Below are 16,353 nucleotides of genomic sequence, written 5' to 3' on the forward strand. Positions count from 1 at the left end.
GAGCAAACACACACATTTTGTGACAAAATACATTTGTTTATTGGAGCCTTATTTTGGAAAATGTACAAACCAAGACTTCAGTAGTGAAAGCCGACATAAAAAAAGAGTAAACCCTCTTCTACAGCTTTACTGTTTCAGGTTTTGTAGGAATTTCCTGCAACCAAAACAGATGAAGTATTAGATTTTTTTTGGGGGGGGGATTGTGGTGTATGGAAACAGTAAATTTAATGAAAGATACATTGTAAGACAAGTATCAGTTGTCGGTGTATTCAGTGGAATTCACTGTATGTAAATTATAAACCTTATACCAGGATTGGCTGATATACACATTAGCATAACATAAATTGTAAAATTCATATCAGTTTTGGCAAAACTTACCGAACCACATTTGACAGATTAGGATCTAAGTAGATGCTGCTGTGGGAGAATCCAAGATTTGCACTGTAGGAGATCATTTCAACCCGAACATCTGTGTTATATTTTTTCTTAGCCTGGAGGGATATCTGGTAAAGCTGGAGACCAAGAAATGCAAAGTAATTCAGAGTGGAGGCAGCTACATCCAATCGGAAATGATCTAAGCAGTCAAAGGAAGCATACATAAAGAGCTACCGTACCTTCAGGCCCATGTGATAAGGAACAATGTTGTCATCCTCTGCATGCAGAATAAGAAGTGGACTGGTCAGGGCCTTCAAACTGCGTAGAGGGTAAAATATATATCCACAGTCAGAGATGGTTTTCATTAGCTGAATAACATTGTTTCTATCATATTCTTTTACACGCTACTCTCCGTAAAGGGATTTGAATGATTGGTGTGGAAAGTAGAATAGGAGCAACAAATAAACACTGTACTTACTTTTTATCATTAGCAAATACAATGTTGTTCATTTCCAGTATGTTCCAGAGCAAGCTCTGAAATCCAGGAAGGAACATGTACATCTGGAATAACACAGTACAGATACAGATTATATATTATTATTATTATTATTATTATTATAACATCCAAATACTTGTAGGATAGAAATGGTTATATGGTTAACTTTGTGAATTTATCCCATTATGGATCTAAAGATTAAGTTGAAAATTATTAATTTCATTTAAGATATAGACGATAGTGATGGAAGAACATGGATGCAGAAAGTGTCACCAGTGAGACTTTTGTTAAGTAATTTAAATGTGGTAAATATGTTTTGATATTGTATCTAAATAGGAACTGAAATAGAAATATTTTTATTTGAGACCTTATTACTATATTTATTAATTTAAATGTAGTCTAATTGAATATGCTAAAGTAAAATATGAGCTGTGGTGGCTCAGTGGTCTTTAATATAAACAGGATTCTGTGAGCCGAAATCCAGTTTGACTTTCACTCCACATCATCCAAACTTTTTTTTTCACAGTTTTATCCTGTCTCACAGCCTCTCTACAGTCTCAAATATCTTATAAAAAATTCCCTTTAATTTAACACAAGAAGAGCTTTTCCTGTCATACAGCATTCTTTTGAACTAAGATAAAATGTAGGCAGCTGTGTTTTTATGGATTGGTAAACGTCCTGAGGGGCTGCAGACAGACAAAAAATGTAACAATTGGCCTCACCTTAGCGAGTGGATGGAGGGCTACGACTTCTCGAATTGTTGTGTATGGAGCTTCGAGGATTAAAGCATCAACAGCAGAACCTGATATTAAAGACAGTAACACAAATGATTAAAAACAGATTGGGAATGGGTATTCAATTTCAGTTTCAGGGATTTTAAAATCAATTTTTATTGACTTCAGTTAGACACCTGCTCAGATGCAAAACAGAAAAGTGTGAGAGATGTCAATCAAACAGTCTCCTGAGAAGAAGTCTAATCTAAGTCTTATTTAAAGGACCAGTGTGAAGATCCTCCTGAATGTTACACACTGGACCTTTAATGTGGTCATACAAGGCTTTACTTAACCCACCTTGTTCTTGTACTTTCGCTGCTGTATTGGTCGCCACCCTGCCAAAAGAAAGTATAGTAGACTTTACACATTTCTTACTCAGTGTTTTCAGTCCTGTCTATTAGTGTCATAAAGAGTAGAAATTACTGGTCAGAGAGTCTGGAGAGAAACTGACCCAGAACCAAGCGAGTGTCCCCACAGATAGACATGACCCCCTCTGCTTCGCTTCTTTACCCACTGGTACAAGTAGAAGGTGTCACTGGTCATTCCAGACTCACTTGGCTCCCCAGTAGAGTCTCCAAAACCTCATTAAAAGACATATGAACCTTCAAAATCATGACAAATACTACATAATAACGGACAGGACAACACATCAAGAACATGATCTAAACATTGGCTGTACATCCTCATTGCTGTATGTGTAATAATAAGAAAGATAATAGATACATAGAACAATGTAAATTCTGTATTTTAAGGTGTTAAAGAGGGAATTGGGTCTCCAGGAGCCCAAAAAGAACATTAATGTAATGATTAAATTAAAATATTAGATCTGTATTTAACAGGAAACAAATCACTTGAAGAGCAGAATAAGCATGTTTACCTCTGTAGTCTAAAGATAAGACATGATTATCTGCACCACTTAAAATCTGCAACACACAAAAATAAATTTTTTATCTAAAAGTCAAAACTTTCCACCAAAATTGAAAATGCTTTAAACAAGAAACTGTACCTTCACCAGTTCCATTCTGTGTTTCATGGCCCTGCAGAAAGGACATAAGAATATGAATGAATACGAACAAGTGGCTGGCTTTCAGACTCATTTATTCTGACCCACAAACCCTTGTGTGCATTGTGCCTGTGCATAAACCCGGGGGTCTGTGATACCCACTAGACTCCATTAGGATCAATTCAAGGGTCTCAGTCCTGCTGCTCTCATCCCACCTGGTCCCTACGTTGCCATGGAGATAGATAATAACAGGACGGCCGTCTCCCAGAGTCTCCTGGTACCACTCAGGGCTTCTCCCAGCGGCCTCCTCCCATTGGCTGGCAGGGAGCGTATGCCTATGAGACACAAAGATAGAGAGCGAGAGAGGAGGAAGAGTGAGTAGCACAAACAAATACGTTTGTGTTTTAAGGTATACAGTAGGGCTTTTTTTTTTTTTGGAGTGGTCTCTTGCAGATAAATGAGTAAACTATGGTCCTATTCACTCAGGAGCCACCTGTGCCGAATATGTATGTGCACGTGGTATTTTCAAGTACTGATGCTCTTCAATGGACAAAACAGGAAGCCCACAAATGACCTACCAGACACCCACTGAGATACCCTCCTCTGTGTCGAGGTAGAAGTTGCATGTGTGGTTCAGCAAGGCTTCAGGTCTACCAAGATCCACGAAGAATGGAAACCTCACTGCAGAAGATAAGAGCACACAAGGTCAGTATGATTTATGTATATTGGGTAGTATTTAATCATATCCCATATTGTATAGTATAATATTGTATAGTATATTCCTAATGTAATAGGAATGCACTGATATATCAGCAGATCAGTATCCGTATTCACCTTGTTGACTGACATTGGCCTATTGGCAAATGAGATAGTGTTCACCGTTATCATTGTTTATCTGTTTTGTAGCATCAGTTTTGTCCTGGTTAAAAGTTGTGTTATTATTATTATTAGTTCGTTATTTTCAACTTGGATACTGTAGAAACGATCACCTCCTATTTCCAGCACTGCCACCAATTGCTCTATACAGCAGCACAGTGAGTTATCTTTGTAGATTTCTTTGTTTTCCAGCACAAAAGGGTGAATAAATAACACAAACAAAACATTGGTACAGAATTTCCTAATCGGTGCATCACTATAATGTATCACATCGTATCGTATTGTAGGTTTTGTATCATATCACATTGCATCATATCCTATCTAATCAGGGTGTGTAATAAAGCTTTTAATTTAACAGTGGACAACGATTAGATTATTTTATTTGTGATTTCGCACACATTTGGCATGTCATGATAGATGAGTAAGTATTAGCATCAAATATTCCTATTAATATCATAAGAATGATTTCACCTATATCATCAAACCCTATTCTCGGGCGCCCTAATAGCACACTTGGTAGAGCTGAGCTGAGTTAACCTCTGACCTCTCTCTCTCTCTCTCTCTACCCCCCTTTCCTGTCACTTGTCAGCTGTCACTATCAATTAAAGGCAATAATATTAATAAAATAATAACAAAAAGCGTGTATATAATATTATATTGTTCAAGGTTGTGAATCTTCTAATTACTGATTCATGTGGTTAAAAATCTGCTGCAGTTATAGTGATCTGTTTCTGTCACTACAGCCTATTGTTTTTTGTTCTAGTAACACACTGTTCTGTTGTTACACTGCTGAGAACCCAGCAGAAATGGGTCAGACGAACTCTATTGTTTATCCTGAAGTTTAGTCTGAATATTATATGTTTTGGAAATGTAAAGACTGATCTCAGAACACCGCTGTTTGTGCCACCAGTGTAATATCAAATCAAACTGTTAATCTTTGTAGGTTTATTGAATCTTTACACATCTTAATGTACAATGAGATGAGTGTGTGATAACATACAATAACATAATTGCACACAACTTGGTCAGCAAGCTACTTCAGTTCAATACAATGTGTGTTTCTGCATAAATATTAGAATAAGAATTCACAAAGTAGCAACAACACTATATGTATGACCTATTTATTTGGTTTCATAAGCATTATGTTGCTTTAACATACATCGTTTATGACATTTAAAATATACAAATGTTGATTTATAGACAGCTAACATGTAGTTACAGTACATTGAATAAACACTCAGTGTCCTAACAGACATTACTTACACAAGTGAGCAAATACGGCATGGCCCAGTATCCAGGGGAACAGGTAGAGAATGACAGGCACTGAGCCATAGACAGTGATCAGAAATAACACCGCTCTCTTCATTCCTGCCTCAAGTGAAATGAATTCCTTCTGCAGCAACAAAATCTGCACCGCTGTCAAAAATCACTGTGCTCCCTTTTCCTTGTTTCAATCTTAAAACTGAGGGAGAATCCAGCAGAGCTCTCCTCCTGACAACATGAGGATTGTGAAACACAGAGGAGAAAAGAGGTCAACGTTCAACTGAGACTAATCGAATCCTCTGCTGCTATTGGTTCACATTTGATACAGTGAATCAGACATGTAGTGAAGAAGAAATTGTGTCTGCTACTTAGTGAACAAAGACACAAAAGCCTTTTCTTTACAAGCAGCATGACAACAAAGGATACAAATTCATGACAGAAAGTGACTGCAGACAAATAAAAAAGGGATGTGGGACGATGTGTGTGATGTGCAGCAGCCGACAAACAACACTACAAAAGGATTAAATGTAGCAAAACCATAAACAGGAGCAAACAACCGGTGATCCGGCCTACCACGAATAATGCCACTCCAAACAACACAACAGAACACTCCCAGCTGACAGGTCACCACAGAGCACTGCGAGGCATTGTGGGTATTGAAGTTCTTTGACAGGAACACAATAGGCATTCATTCAAATGGCAACACCCTGTTTGCTATTGCCAACTTGTAAGATTTGTAGTCATACTTTTCAGATCGTAACTTCTTTAATGTATTGCAGTTGGTGCAGCAGAGTTTAGCAGAGATGAAAGAAATACTCAGATATTTATTTAAAAGTTTTGATACCACAAGTAAAAGTTGCGCATTAAAAATCAGTTTAAAAGGCACAAAATAATGTATTTTAAGTATCAAAAGTAAAAGTAAACATAATCCAGAATGGCCCTTAATGGTGTTATATTAAATATATCATTGGATTCTAATTATTTCATTGATATATAAGCAAAATCAAATGTTGCAGCTGGTGGAGGAAGAGTTAATATTACATACTTTATTTACTTTTAAGTAATTTAATCTACAATAATGCATGCTTGGTATGTAAAATATTCATATGATGCTGTCAAATATATATAGTATCCATAAGTAGAGTACCTGAAAATTGAACTGAAGTACAGTACTTGAGTAAATAGTTCACTCAGTCACTCCACCAATGGATTTAGGTTGTTATTGTGGCACCCTCTAGAGACCAATCAGTACTGTGCGTCCAGGATCCAGTGGTGGAAAGTAACTTCAGTCAAGTACTGTACTTGTATTTTACTTGAGTACTTAGATTTTATACTATATATATACTTCTACTCCACTACTTTTATTTGACATCTTTACTCTTTCAATGATCAGGTCATGAGAGCACAGTTGTCCAGGGACGTAAACATGGCACTGAGGAGGGAAGATGAGAAACAGATTATGTCATATCCCAAAAGATCAAACTCTGTTCAGCGTATAATGTTTTGAGTAAATAGCCTGCAGTTTTTCTGGCAGAATACTTTGTGTAGAGTGTATACACTGTGCTCTGCCATATGAGACTGACTATTTTCCTTCCTTGTGCAAGAAAGTGCAAAACATAGGGGTAGTTATACAGATGGGTGAATCACATAGTTTGAAATTACCTACTTGCTAGGTGCCATAATGCCGGCTGAAATATTGGATCACGACAAATAGACACAACTAGACATTGTTTTTTTTAGGTCACAAGTCAAAATGGTTTGAAACTGTTTAATCTTTTACAATCTGTTCTGTTTTATAAGATTTATAAGATTATCCTGTTTTTATAAATTTAAAAGTTTAATCCGGAAATGTAACTGGTAACTGCAGGTGTCGAACAAATGCTGAGGAGTAAAAAGTACAATATTTCTCAAAAAAATGTAGTTTAAAGTGGAATAAAATGGAAATATCTAAGGGAAGTACCTCAAAACTGTACTTAAGAACAGTACTTGAGTAAGTTACATTCCACCACTGATGCATGACTATGTTTAAATGAATAGCATTAGACTCAAAAACCCCCAATAATAATAGAAACCTTTCATAATATTAATGTAACAGTAATGGTGCAAAGTAATTAAGTACAGTTACTCAAGTACTGCACTTACACTTTCCATTTTCTGATACTATACAGGTATACTTCTACTTTCTACTCCACTACATTTATATATTATTAACTTTAATAATACAAAATAATCAACAAATAAATGACAATGTTGCATAAAACTTAAATTTATCCCGGAGAAAATTTACAAGCAACCCAGCAGATTAAATGTATTAAGTGGTTATAATTAGCCCCACCTCTACCAGCTGCAACACTATAATGATGTTTATATTAACGCTTTAATAATTATAATCCAATAGACCCTTATTCACAGCAGCCATTTTGACATGAAATAGTAGGTTTGAACACAGGTGTTACAAATGATATTAATTAAGGTTCTGGTAAATTCAGGTCAAACAGAGTCAGGGTCACTGGAAAGGCTCTGCTGCACTAAATGGAACAGGGCCTTAATCAATTAGGCAACGTTAAAACTGGCTGTTCACATTATTGTTTTTAAAATGTGGCCCACATCAGATTCCAGTGTATGAACAGGTCACAGTCCTAACCCGCATAACAAACGTCAGTGTAGTGTGACGTATAGTGGCCAAACATTATGGCTGATGCCGATATTTAATGCTGATATCAAAACAAAGACAAATCCTGCATGATTTCATTCTCTTCTACAGGAAATTCATGCGTATGTTCACAGCAGAGTTATGTTTCAGGGCTTCACACCAACTTTTTTCCCCACCTTTCCCAAAACTCAGATGTGTCTCCTGAGCACAGACATCGGCCGATCATCTCAAAATGAATCTGTCTATCACTTGTGAGGTATAATTCTGATATGAGTGTTCATACTGAGGTTAAACAAAACCCACACATATGAATCAGGCCCAAATCAGAATTGAAAAGCTTAGATTGAGCAGTAAAATCAGATTTTTTCCTGCAGTGTGAACGGAGCCTGTGACACCTGTGTTTACTCCACTATTAAATGTAAAAGTGGCTGCATATAAATTAACATTATTCTGAAATGGGGCCATTCTGCATAATGTTTTGGGGGCGGGAGTAGCTCAGTCTGTTGGACCACAGTATGGAGTGTGCACCGGCTCCAGCTGCCAGTTCCAAATCCTGTGCACTGCCAAGGTGCCCTTGAGCAAGGCACCTAACCCCTAACTGCTCCCCCGGGCTCCCAATGTATACAGTAATGTATATAGGATGGGTCAAATGCGGAGAACTCATTGTTTCATGTATGTAAAAATGCTGTAAATGCTGTGAAATGACAATAAATACTTGTAGACTGTCTTCATACAAATACAGACTATTTGTATTTGTTTATTCTTGGTACTTTAAGAATGTTTTTAAAACTTTAAAACATCCCAAAACGTTTGTGCTTTTAACCTTGCAACAGAGTATATCTACACTGTGCATTGCTACTTTGTTAACTTAATGTTAAAGAGTTGGCTACTTCTGTCCACGGGGGGCACAGGCTGTGTGTGTGTGTGTGTGTGTGTGTGTGTGTGTGTGTGTGTGTGTGTGTGTGTGTGTGTGTGTCCAGTCCTTCTGCAGCCAGGCTGTCGGTCACCGCCCCTTCCTCTTATCAGCCGCTTTTCAAAATCCGCTACAAACCCAGAGGAGGATGAAACAGCCGAGGACACAAAGCGGACACAACTTCTTCGCCGCTGTCTGCAAATAAAACACCTCCAATAACAACAACAACAACAACAAGAGAGGTTTATCCTGTTTTACCTGCGACGCCACGACGGTTAGAAAAATGTTGTAAAACGTTTATTTTGCGGTTTTTATCGCCACATTTTCAGTTGTGGAGGAAAAGAAACCAACTGTCGTCCAAGTAAGACTTTGGTGAGTGTTTATTTTGTATTATTTTTTTTTACTTTACAATGTTAAAACAGCTTTTTGTTTTCCGGGTTGCTTCACAGTTTTTTAAACATACACAAGTTTTTAATGATGATGATGTCCGGACCGACCGTTTCCTCCCAACATGCCCTGCTGGTGAATTAGCCCGGTTAGCATAGCCCATCACTTTCTCTATGAATATCCTCCTTTCATTTTTTTTTAAAACTATCTGCTATTTTACCCGGTTTAAACGTTTCTGTGGAGCCCACGGCTGACTTTAAAGTTGACTCTGGTGCGGTGAAGTTAGTGGAGCAGTGCAGGCATTACTGAGGGCAACTGTTGTTGGCGGTGTTTAAGGCAAGAGGAGACTTTCATTTATTTAACATGGTCTTTCCTTTCTTGTCGTTTTTGACTTCACTTTTCTTGCTAACAGGGTTCACAGCCTCAAAAGTTTGTGGTTTTGTGACAAAAGTCTCTATAAATGATATGTGGCCTATAAAGGTAGTTTATTTTAAACTTAAACACACTGTAGTACATCCTAAAGAAAGCACTGTGATGGATGTAATGACTCACTGGGGTTTATTGATTTAAACTATATCATGAAATGGGACTGTGAAAGTGTGAAGTTGTTCATATAGATCTCATCAATTACTTTGTGCAATGATGTATTTAAAGTTGTTTTTTTTGTTGTTGTGTCTTTGCAAAGTAAAGTGAAAGCTAATATAAAATGTAATATTATTAAGAATGTGTTGCATGATGACAGTGGATAGTTAATGGGATTTGGCACATAAAGTCATCAAAATGGAAATAAATCACAGACCTGAGGAAAACTGTGCTTTAGAGCAGTTTGGGTTTTACTCCTACAGGAGTGGATGATGGGAACAGTTATTATAAAATAAACCATAAACATGCTGAATTAAATGTTGGATAATTATTCCTAAATACTCCCAAAATATATTTTCCTGAAAACACTTTCTTGTTCACATTTTGAAAGCTTTATATAGTTCTGATTTTATAGTTAATTCAGACTAAAAGAACTGTAGAACTGCGGTAGCTAATGGAAAATAAAAGACAATAACGTATGATATTAAAATGATTCTTAGTCCTGCCCACTGACATAAAAACAACCATTTGCTTATAAAAATGCAGTAAAGTTCCTTTTCTCCACAAAAATCGTATCTCAAAAGGTGCAACAAACCGCCGTGCATCCATCGGTGTTTCACAAGTTTTGACATTTTTACTTTTTAGACTGACGTCTGTTAGTGATAATTACCAACCACACCAGCACCAGTGAATGCTGGGATGGTGTGAAGGATTAACCTCCTTCTTGCGACCTGGACTAAAGTGATTCTTTGGCCGCAGCAGCTGTCAAACCTCGACCCACATGAGCCACTTGTGACTGAGCCCGAGCAGGAGGGCTCCCGGGATAATTGGCTCAGAGGCTGCATGGAGAATGCAAACTGAGTCAGTGCGACATCACAAGCAAAGTGTGAAATCCAAAATTTAAATAAGGCCAGATCAGTGCTGTTAATAATAGAAACAGTTATTATTTTCCTGCAATTTTCCTACATTTCATTTTATATTTTCTAGTGTTATTCCAATTTCTTTCAACTTTACAAGACTCGTTAGCTTTAGACGAGCTTCCATACTGCTGAGCCATGATTTTCTTGCATTTCATAAGCCGCTCAGATGTGCAGATGCAGAATACTGATTTGGTTTTTTGTCTCTATTGTCTGTGGTGAATGGGTACCCCGAGTCTGGGGAGTGGGGGGACACCTGGCCTAAGCGCTTGATGATCACACTGAGAGCAGCTGGAAAAGCAGGGGTCAGGAGGGTGGTCTTTGTATAGACATTTAGGCCCAAACTGGGAAGTTTCATCTGATTTTAGATGTATTGGTAAGCTCTCACTTTCAAACTTAATTCACAAGGTTTTTAACAAAGATGATATAAAAGAAGACAACTTATTTGTGCATTGTACAGCAGCCCCAGATGCAGAAATAAGGCAGGATGTAGCATGAAAACTGTTCATAAGACAAGTGCACAAGGAGGGCAGAAACAGTGATATTAGTTAGAAACAATGGATGCACTATATGAACATTCGAATGATGCCAGCTGTCTCAACACTTACGTAGTGTGCAGAAATGTGTTGCCACAGTCGGACGTAACGTTGGTGGAAAGTGGAAATAGAAGTAGATGAATGCTATACTCTGCTCAGCTCTTCATCGCTATTTCCAAGTCATGTGACATTTACCTTCCCTAAGCTTCAAGCGGCTGACCTGGGATGTCGCGTCTATGAGTTATGTCATTTCCTAAGTTAGTCAGACTCCGTCTTTTGACCCATGATGACCGCTTGCAAGTCGCTTCCTGAATAATTACCCAGGATTCGTTGTTTGCGTTGCTCGAGAGAAATGCGGCTTGCTGTACGTTTTGGTGTTGTGTTGGACTGGATTTCTGTTTGCGGCCCACAAAAGAGCCCCACTCTCTGTCAAATGGCTCTCATTGTTTTTCAATTACAGCAATGATGCATCCGAATAGAAAGTATAACAACTTTTGTCCGTGTCTCTGTAACCGATGCTGCCAGCCTGTAACTATTGGCTCAAGGCTCTGGTGTAACCTTCTAAATTAGTTCTTGGCTGTTTGTTCCACTTATTTAGTGCCAGTTGGCTGTCTTTGTCCTTGGTCTTTATCACAGTCTGAAGAACATTTAGTCGACAAAAAAACTCAAAACATGCTGCTTTTTATCGTTTTTATTATGATTAACTTATTGTTTTTTGTTAGCCTTTACAAAATCAAATACCCTTATATTTTGATCACATATTTATTGGTGCTGTTTTACAACAGTACTGATGTGTTTAAGCTACATCAAACTGTCTATACAAGGTAAAATTTCACTTTCATGTGAGCCTCAGATTGAATTACATGGCTCTTGAAACATTCCCGTTAAAGGCATTAAAAAGAGAGTCATGGGCAATGTCAGACTTGGCCACGTCTATTAATTTATCTGATTGTCTAATCCTTCTAATTGGATTAGCCAAAGCCTGCACCACAAATGACGCTGGAGCAGTGTGTTTGTAACTCAGTCACTCAGCGACACACTCAGATGAAGGCGCTGTTAGGAACGCATGCTGCCGAGATAGATGCTTCCTCCCTGTTTGTGAGTGTCTTTTAACAGTGATTAGATATATTATGCTTTGTGGTTTCTGTTGAATTCTGTGTTTGTGTGTATCACATCAGCTGAAATGTGAAAGTGAGATGGAATAAAGGTTTTCCTCCTGTGTCTTTCAGGGCAGGGTGCTGTCCTGTGGGATGGATGACACCCAAGAGCAGGACCACTATGAGGAGCGCCTAAAAGAAGTTTTTAACAGTTTTGACTTGAGTGGCTCTGGCTCACTGTCCCTGGAGGAACTCTCTGACCTCTGCCAGTCGCTGCACCTGGACGATGCCACACCAGCTCTTCTCCATACACTGCTGCAGAACCAGGACCGGCTCACAGCCAGGGTACGTTTTATTTCTCTGCCACCAGGAAAGATGTTTTTGTCCGCAACCTTGCTCTGTAATTTCCTCAGAAAAGTTGTATTTGCAGAATTATTATTGTTCCTTTTCTATGTGCATGGGAGTCGTGGCCTATTGGCTCTCCTGTGCATAGGATCCTCTACATCCTTTGAATCTGGCAGACGCCTGTGTCAAGCCACTCCAGCTTTCAGGTCTTTGTGTCTCCAGGCTTTTTGGTGCTTTGTTAGCCGTCTTGTTGAGGAGAAAATGTGCCCCCATCAGCCCTGATCCCAGGTGTCTGTCGTCAGGACGACCAAGCCGACTAATCAGCATTCACAGATGCATTTCTTTGAGGGTGCTTCATGTGGAAATGTATGAAATGGAAAGGACACTGGTCTAATCTGTACAACTGGACTTCACTTGTATAAAATGCATTGCACACACATTCACTCCACTCCACTCTCATCTCCAGTGTGCAGTTTTTATGTTTTCAGCCTATAGTAGGAAGATGAGATATCATATTCCAAATTGCTCCACACTTTTGCAGCAAGTTGTGTTTGTATATAAGCGTGTGGACAGACGGATGGCTATTGTCTTGCATTTGCGGGTGTGTGTGGGCGGGGTGAATGTAGAAAAGGGCCCATGAACTGATGGCCTACCCATGGCATCCAACAATAAAGTCAGAAAAAGGGAAAAACCCCCACGAAAAGCCGGCAGCCGCCATCCTCGGCGCACAAAGAAAATCACCATATTCAGGGTTAGCAGCTGTTGATTCTTGAAGTGTGACCTCCCTGCTCCTGCTCAGCAAACCCTCCTCCACCCAGGGACACCCAGCCTCCACCCAGCACACAGGGAATTACATCCAGTCTAAGGAATTTAAAGAACTTTTGCTTTGTTTTATACTTTTCTTCACATACTAAGCATTGCTTGCATTTTTCTCACATGTATGTAAGACTTCAATTAAGAATCACTCTGTGTTGTTTTTTTAATTCTTGTTTCAGGTTGACTTTGACCAATTCAAGAATGCACTGATTCTGGTATTGTCATCAACTATTGAGCCGCCACAAGCAGAACAAGAGCCCTTGTCAAAACCAGGTAAAGTCTAGACCCCACACAGACAAACACTGTACAAAGCATGAAGCCATCTCCTCAACCTACTGTTATGTCAGCATCAGTTAAATGTTGAACTTGAATGAGACTTTTTTTCCCCATTCAACAAGTCAACCAAGTGAGAAGGTGACTTGTGAAGGCTGAATAAGAACATCCCCCCATGCTGATTCAGCTGTTAATCTACATACAGAGGCACATAGCCAGAAGTGCAGACCCAAAGCCAATTAGCAGACAGTTGAGCTATTTGTAGTGTCATGGTTGGACCACTAGCACAATTAATTATATTATGGATATAGTTAACACAAAGAGTGGTTTAATTGGAAACATTGGTTTATGTTCCCAACTTGTTTGATGATTATCTATTTTGTGAATGAATATCTCCTGGTTAATGCCTACACCTTTTGTAGCTCAGGTTCTTCAGGGTCACAGCTCACACTAGTGATCACACAATGACCTGTATGGGTGTAGGGTCAATATTTATGTCTTACTGTTAATTAAGCATAAAATCTTCCTACAGAGAGATGTTTTCTCTGCAGTTTGCACAAGAAACACTGTCAACCTTTTGGTTTCATTCAAATAAATGGGAACATGTGGTTTTAAAAGATGCTTTAGTTACCATTTTTAGAGAAGTTGTTAGGTTTGGAGAAGTAGCTGCTGAAGGCTACGGCAGATATTAGTCATTGAAATTTTTTTCTGTATTTAATAATATCCACTATTGTGCAAACCTTACTATGAAGACTTGAAATGGTTTGATTTGATCTGACAGTTTCTTGTCATTGTATCTCCTCAGAGTCTCCTGAGATCCAGCCAAAGTTCGTGAAGGGCAGTAAACGCTATGGCCGGCGCTCTACGCCAGAGTTCATAGAACCCATTTCAGACTTGTCCGAATTTAGAAATGCAAATCCGGTAGAGGAGGAAGATCTGGAGGACAACTATGACTCAGCTGTTCCAAGGAAGCGTGAGGTAAAAGGCTAAGACCAACACTGTTCTGAACCTCCAGACACTCAGATGCCATCCTTATCGCCTCCTGTCCTTGCATGTACTGTGTTTCTCGGGAGCTACAGATAGGCAGCGAGGCGTTATTCTTAGCTAATCAGCTTATTGGCATGCAGGGCAGATCCTGAAATGTAATGTTGACACTCAAACACAAGATTCACAAAGCTCTGTTCATTGCGTAACAACACAGCACTGTCTGTAAATAACACTGAGCATAATTACGGTTTAATAAGCCTCCAGTAATCATGATGCGACCGCAATGTTTGTTTTAGTGTCGGTCAGTGTTGTCAGTTTAATGTTTCATGATGCGATTGTGTTGAGTTGAACTTTGCCTTGAGTGTTTTATGCTGGCGGGTATGTGGTGGTCAAGGGAACAGCACAGTGATCTAAGAATGTTCTTAATCATGTCCAAACAGATAAAAAGAGAGACGGGCGCTGATTGTAGTTTTTATGCTTGTCAATATTTCCCTTTATTTAAGATTGACAGAGGTGCCTCCCACTGTCTGCACACGACATGAGCTGCTTAAACGTGACATGCTTCTGTGTCACTGTGTTGTATAGCATTAGTTCCGTCATGGCCATGAAGAGCTGAACACTCTGCATGGTTCCTCTGGTTGATCTCCTTTTTCTTGGATTATCTTCACTGCTGACATAGAAAGTTGTTTGACATATGTACAGAGGTCTAAGCTCACACTTTGTGAGTCCATGGCCAGCAATGGAAATAGGGATGAGAAATTGATAGTAAAACCAGCAAGACGTTGCATTTTGTCCTGTAAATCTAGTGTAGAGCGTGTAGCAGAAACGTACTTGTCAAATATTTTGATCAATAGTCAAGAAAAAGAGAAAAAATTACTAGTTTCAACTTCTCTGTGTGTGATCATTTTAATATGTTTCTCTGTTTTATATTATTTAAAGTTTGTTTGCACAAAACAAGCAATTTGAAGACATCATCTTTTCACTATTTTCTGACATCTTTATTGACTAAACAATTAATTGTTTGAGATAATAGTCAAAAGAAACTAATGTTTAGCTGCAGTTTAAGTTTGTGGGAGTTCTAGGATTTACTGACAGCTGTGGCCTTTGGACAACAGGTTAATTTCTCATACTGATGCCAGGTTGAATGTGCAATGTCCAATGTGCTGCAGCAGAATAAATCATGACAAAGAAAAGTCCCCACTGGTATAATGATGACCAGCTCAGCTTGTGCACGGATGGACGTGTTAATATTCTGTGCATTGTCTGCGCTCCTGACTCCACCCCAGATGCCTGCCAGTGCCAAGACAAACACTGTGCGAGACACTGAACTGAAGCGTGTCTTGGTATTGAGTAATCTAGGTTGCAACAATGCTACAATGTCCGGCCTTGGGACCAGCAGATGGGGATGGGTCAGGGGGCTGAGACTGCAGGCCTGGTGCTTTGGGAGGAGGAGGGTGTAGGACTGTGACAGAGGAACAATGAGCCCCACTACCCCCACCCTCGTGGATGCCTATACACCATGTATCCTAAACGTCACTTGCAGAATCCCATCTGTTCTTCATTCCCTCACTGTTTGCCTCCCAAACAATAGACGGTCACACTGGGATTTGGTTGGAGCACAGTGGGTCGCACCCAAATAAACCCTTCCTCCTTTGATACTTCTTGAAAAAAACATTAACATTAAAAATCTTAAAACTATGCTGTTACTCAAATTTGAATCTAAATTTGTATTTTAAACTAAAACAAAATAAAATGGTGTGTCCGATTGTGACCCATTTCTCTATTCTTACCACTTTTCCAAATTTGCCCACTGACCTTCCCTGGTGCTCGTGCCGTCACAAAAGCTCTGTTGTGCTTTTTGTCAGACTCTCCATCCCCCCCTTTTGCACCCAAACTCAACCTGGCCTAATTTAAAAACATGTTTGAACTTATAAACAGCTGATTGTCGCATGAGAACATCAGCCGGCGGGGATATTTTTAATGTGGTAATTTTACTCACAAATGACTTTTTAACATCAAAACAACATGTTAGTAGGTTGTTTCAAGGCTAACTTCTTTGTG

General features: G+C 39.0%; 2 protein-coding genes across 6 annotated transcripts in view; one reads left to right on the forward strand and one right to left on the reverse strand.

Annotated features, from left to right (window-relative positions):
• Positions 1–15: 15 nt before the first annotated feature.
• On the reverse strand, positions 16–2,938 carry LOC127361439 (lysophosphatidylserine lipase ABHD12-like). Its single transcript, XM_051396066.1, has 10 exons — positions 2,810–2,938; positions 2,651–2,681; positions 2,522–2,567; positions 2,096–2,225; positions 1,942–1,979; positions 1,594–1,673; positions 854–936; positions 615–693; positions 379–512; positions 16–154 (listed from the first exon to the last, which is right to left on the reverse strand). Exons 2-10 carry the CDS (start codon positions 2,675–2,677, stop codon positions 127–129), a joined length of 645 nt encoding a protein of 214 aa, XP_051252026.1. The 5' UTR covers positions 2,678–2,681; positions 2,810–2,938; the 3' UTR covers positions 16–126.
• Positions 2,939–3,003: 65 nt separating this feature from the next.
• nin (ninein (GSK3B interacting protein)) overlaps positions 3,004–16,353 on the forward strand; it is a 29,779-nt gene continuing 16,429 nt past the window's right edge. Inside the window, exons 1-4 of one of the 5 annotated variants that reach the window (XM_051396008.1) lie at positions 3,004–3,352; positions 12,004–12,216; positions 13,212–13,305; positions 14,111–14,283. In XM_051396008.1, the coding sequence (XP_051251968.1) occupies positions 3,272–3,352; positions 12,004–12,216; positions 13,212–13,305; positions 14,111–14,283 (561 nt within the window). In that variant the 5' untranslated portion in view covers positions 3,004–3,271. Of the gene's footprint in view, positions 3,353–8,489; positions 8,725–12,003; positions 12,217–13,211; positions 13,306–14,110; positions 14,284–16,353 lie in introns of those variants that run through there. The other 4 variants (XM_051396006.1, XM_051396004.1, XM_051396007.1 and 1 more) reach the window with 4 other exon arrangements.

The sequence above is a fragment of the Dicentrarchus labrax genome, unplaced genomic scaffold, assembly GCF_905237075.1.
Source record: "Dicentrarchus labrax unplaced genomic scaffold, dlabrax2021, whole genome shotgun sequence".
NCBI classification, from domain to species: domain Eukaryota; kingdom Metazoa; phylum Chordata; class Actinopteri; family Moronidae; genus Dicentrarchus; species Dicentrarchus labrax.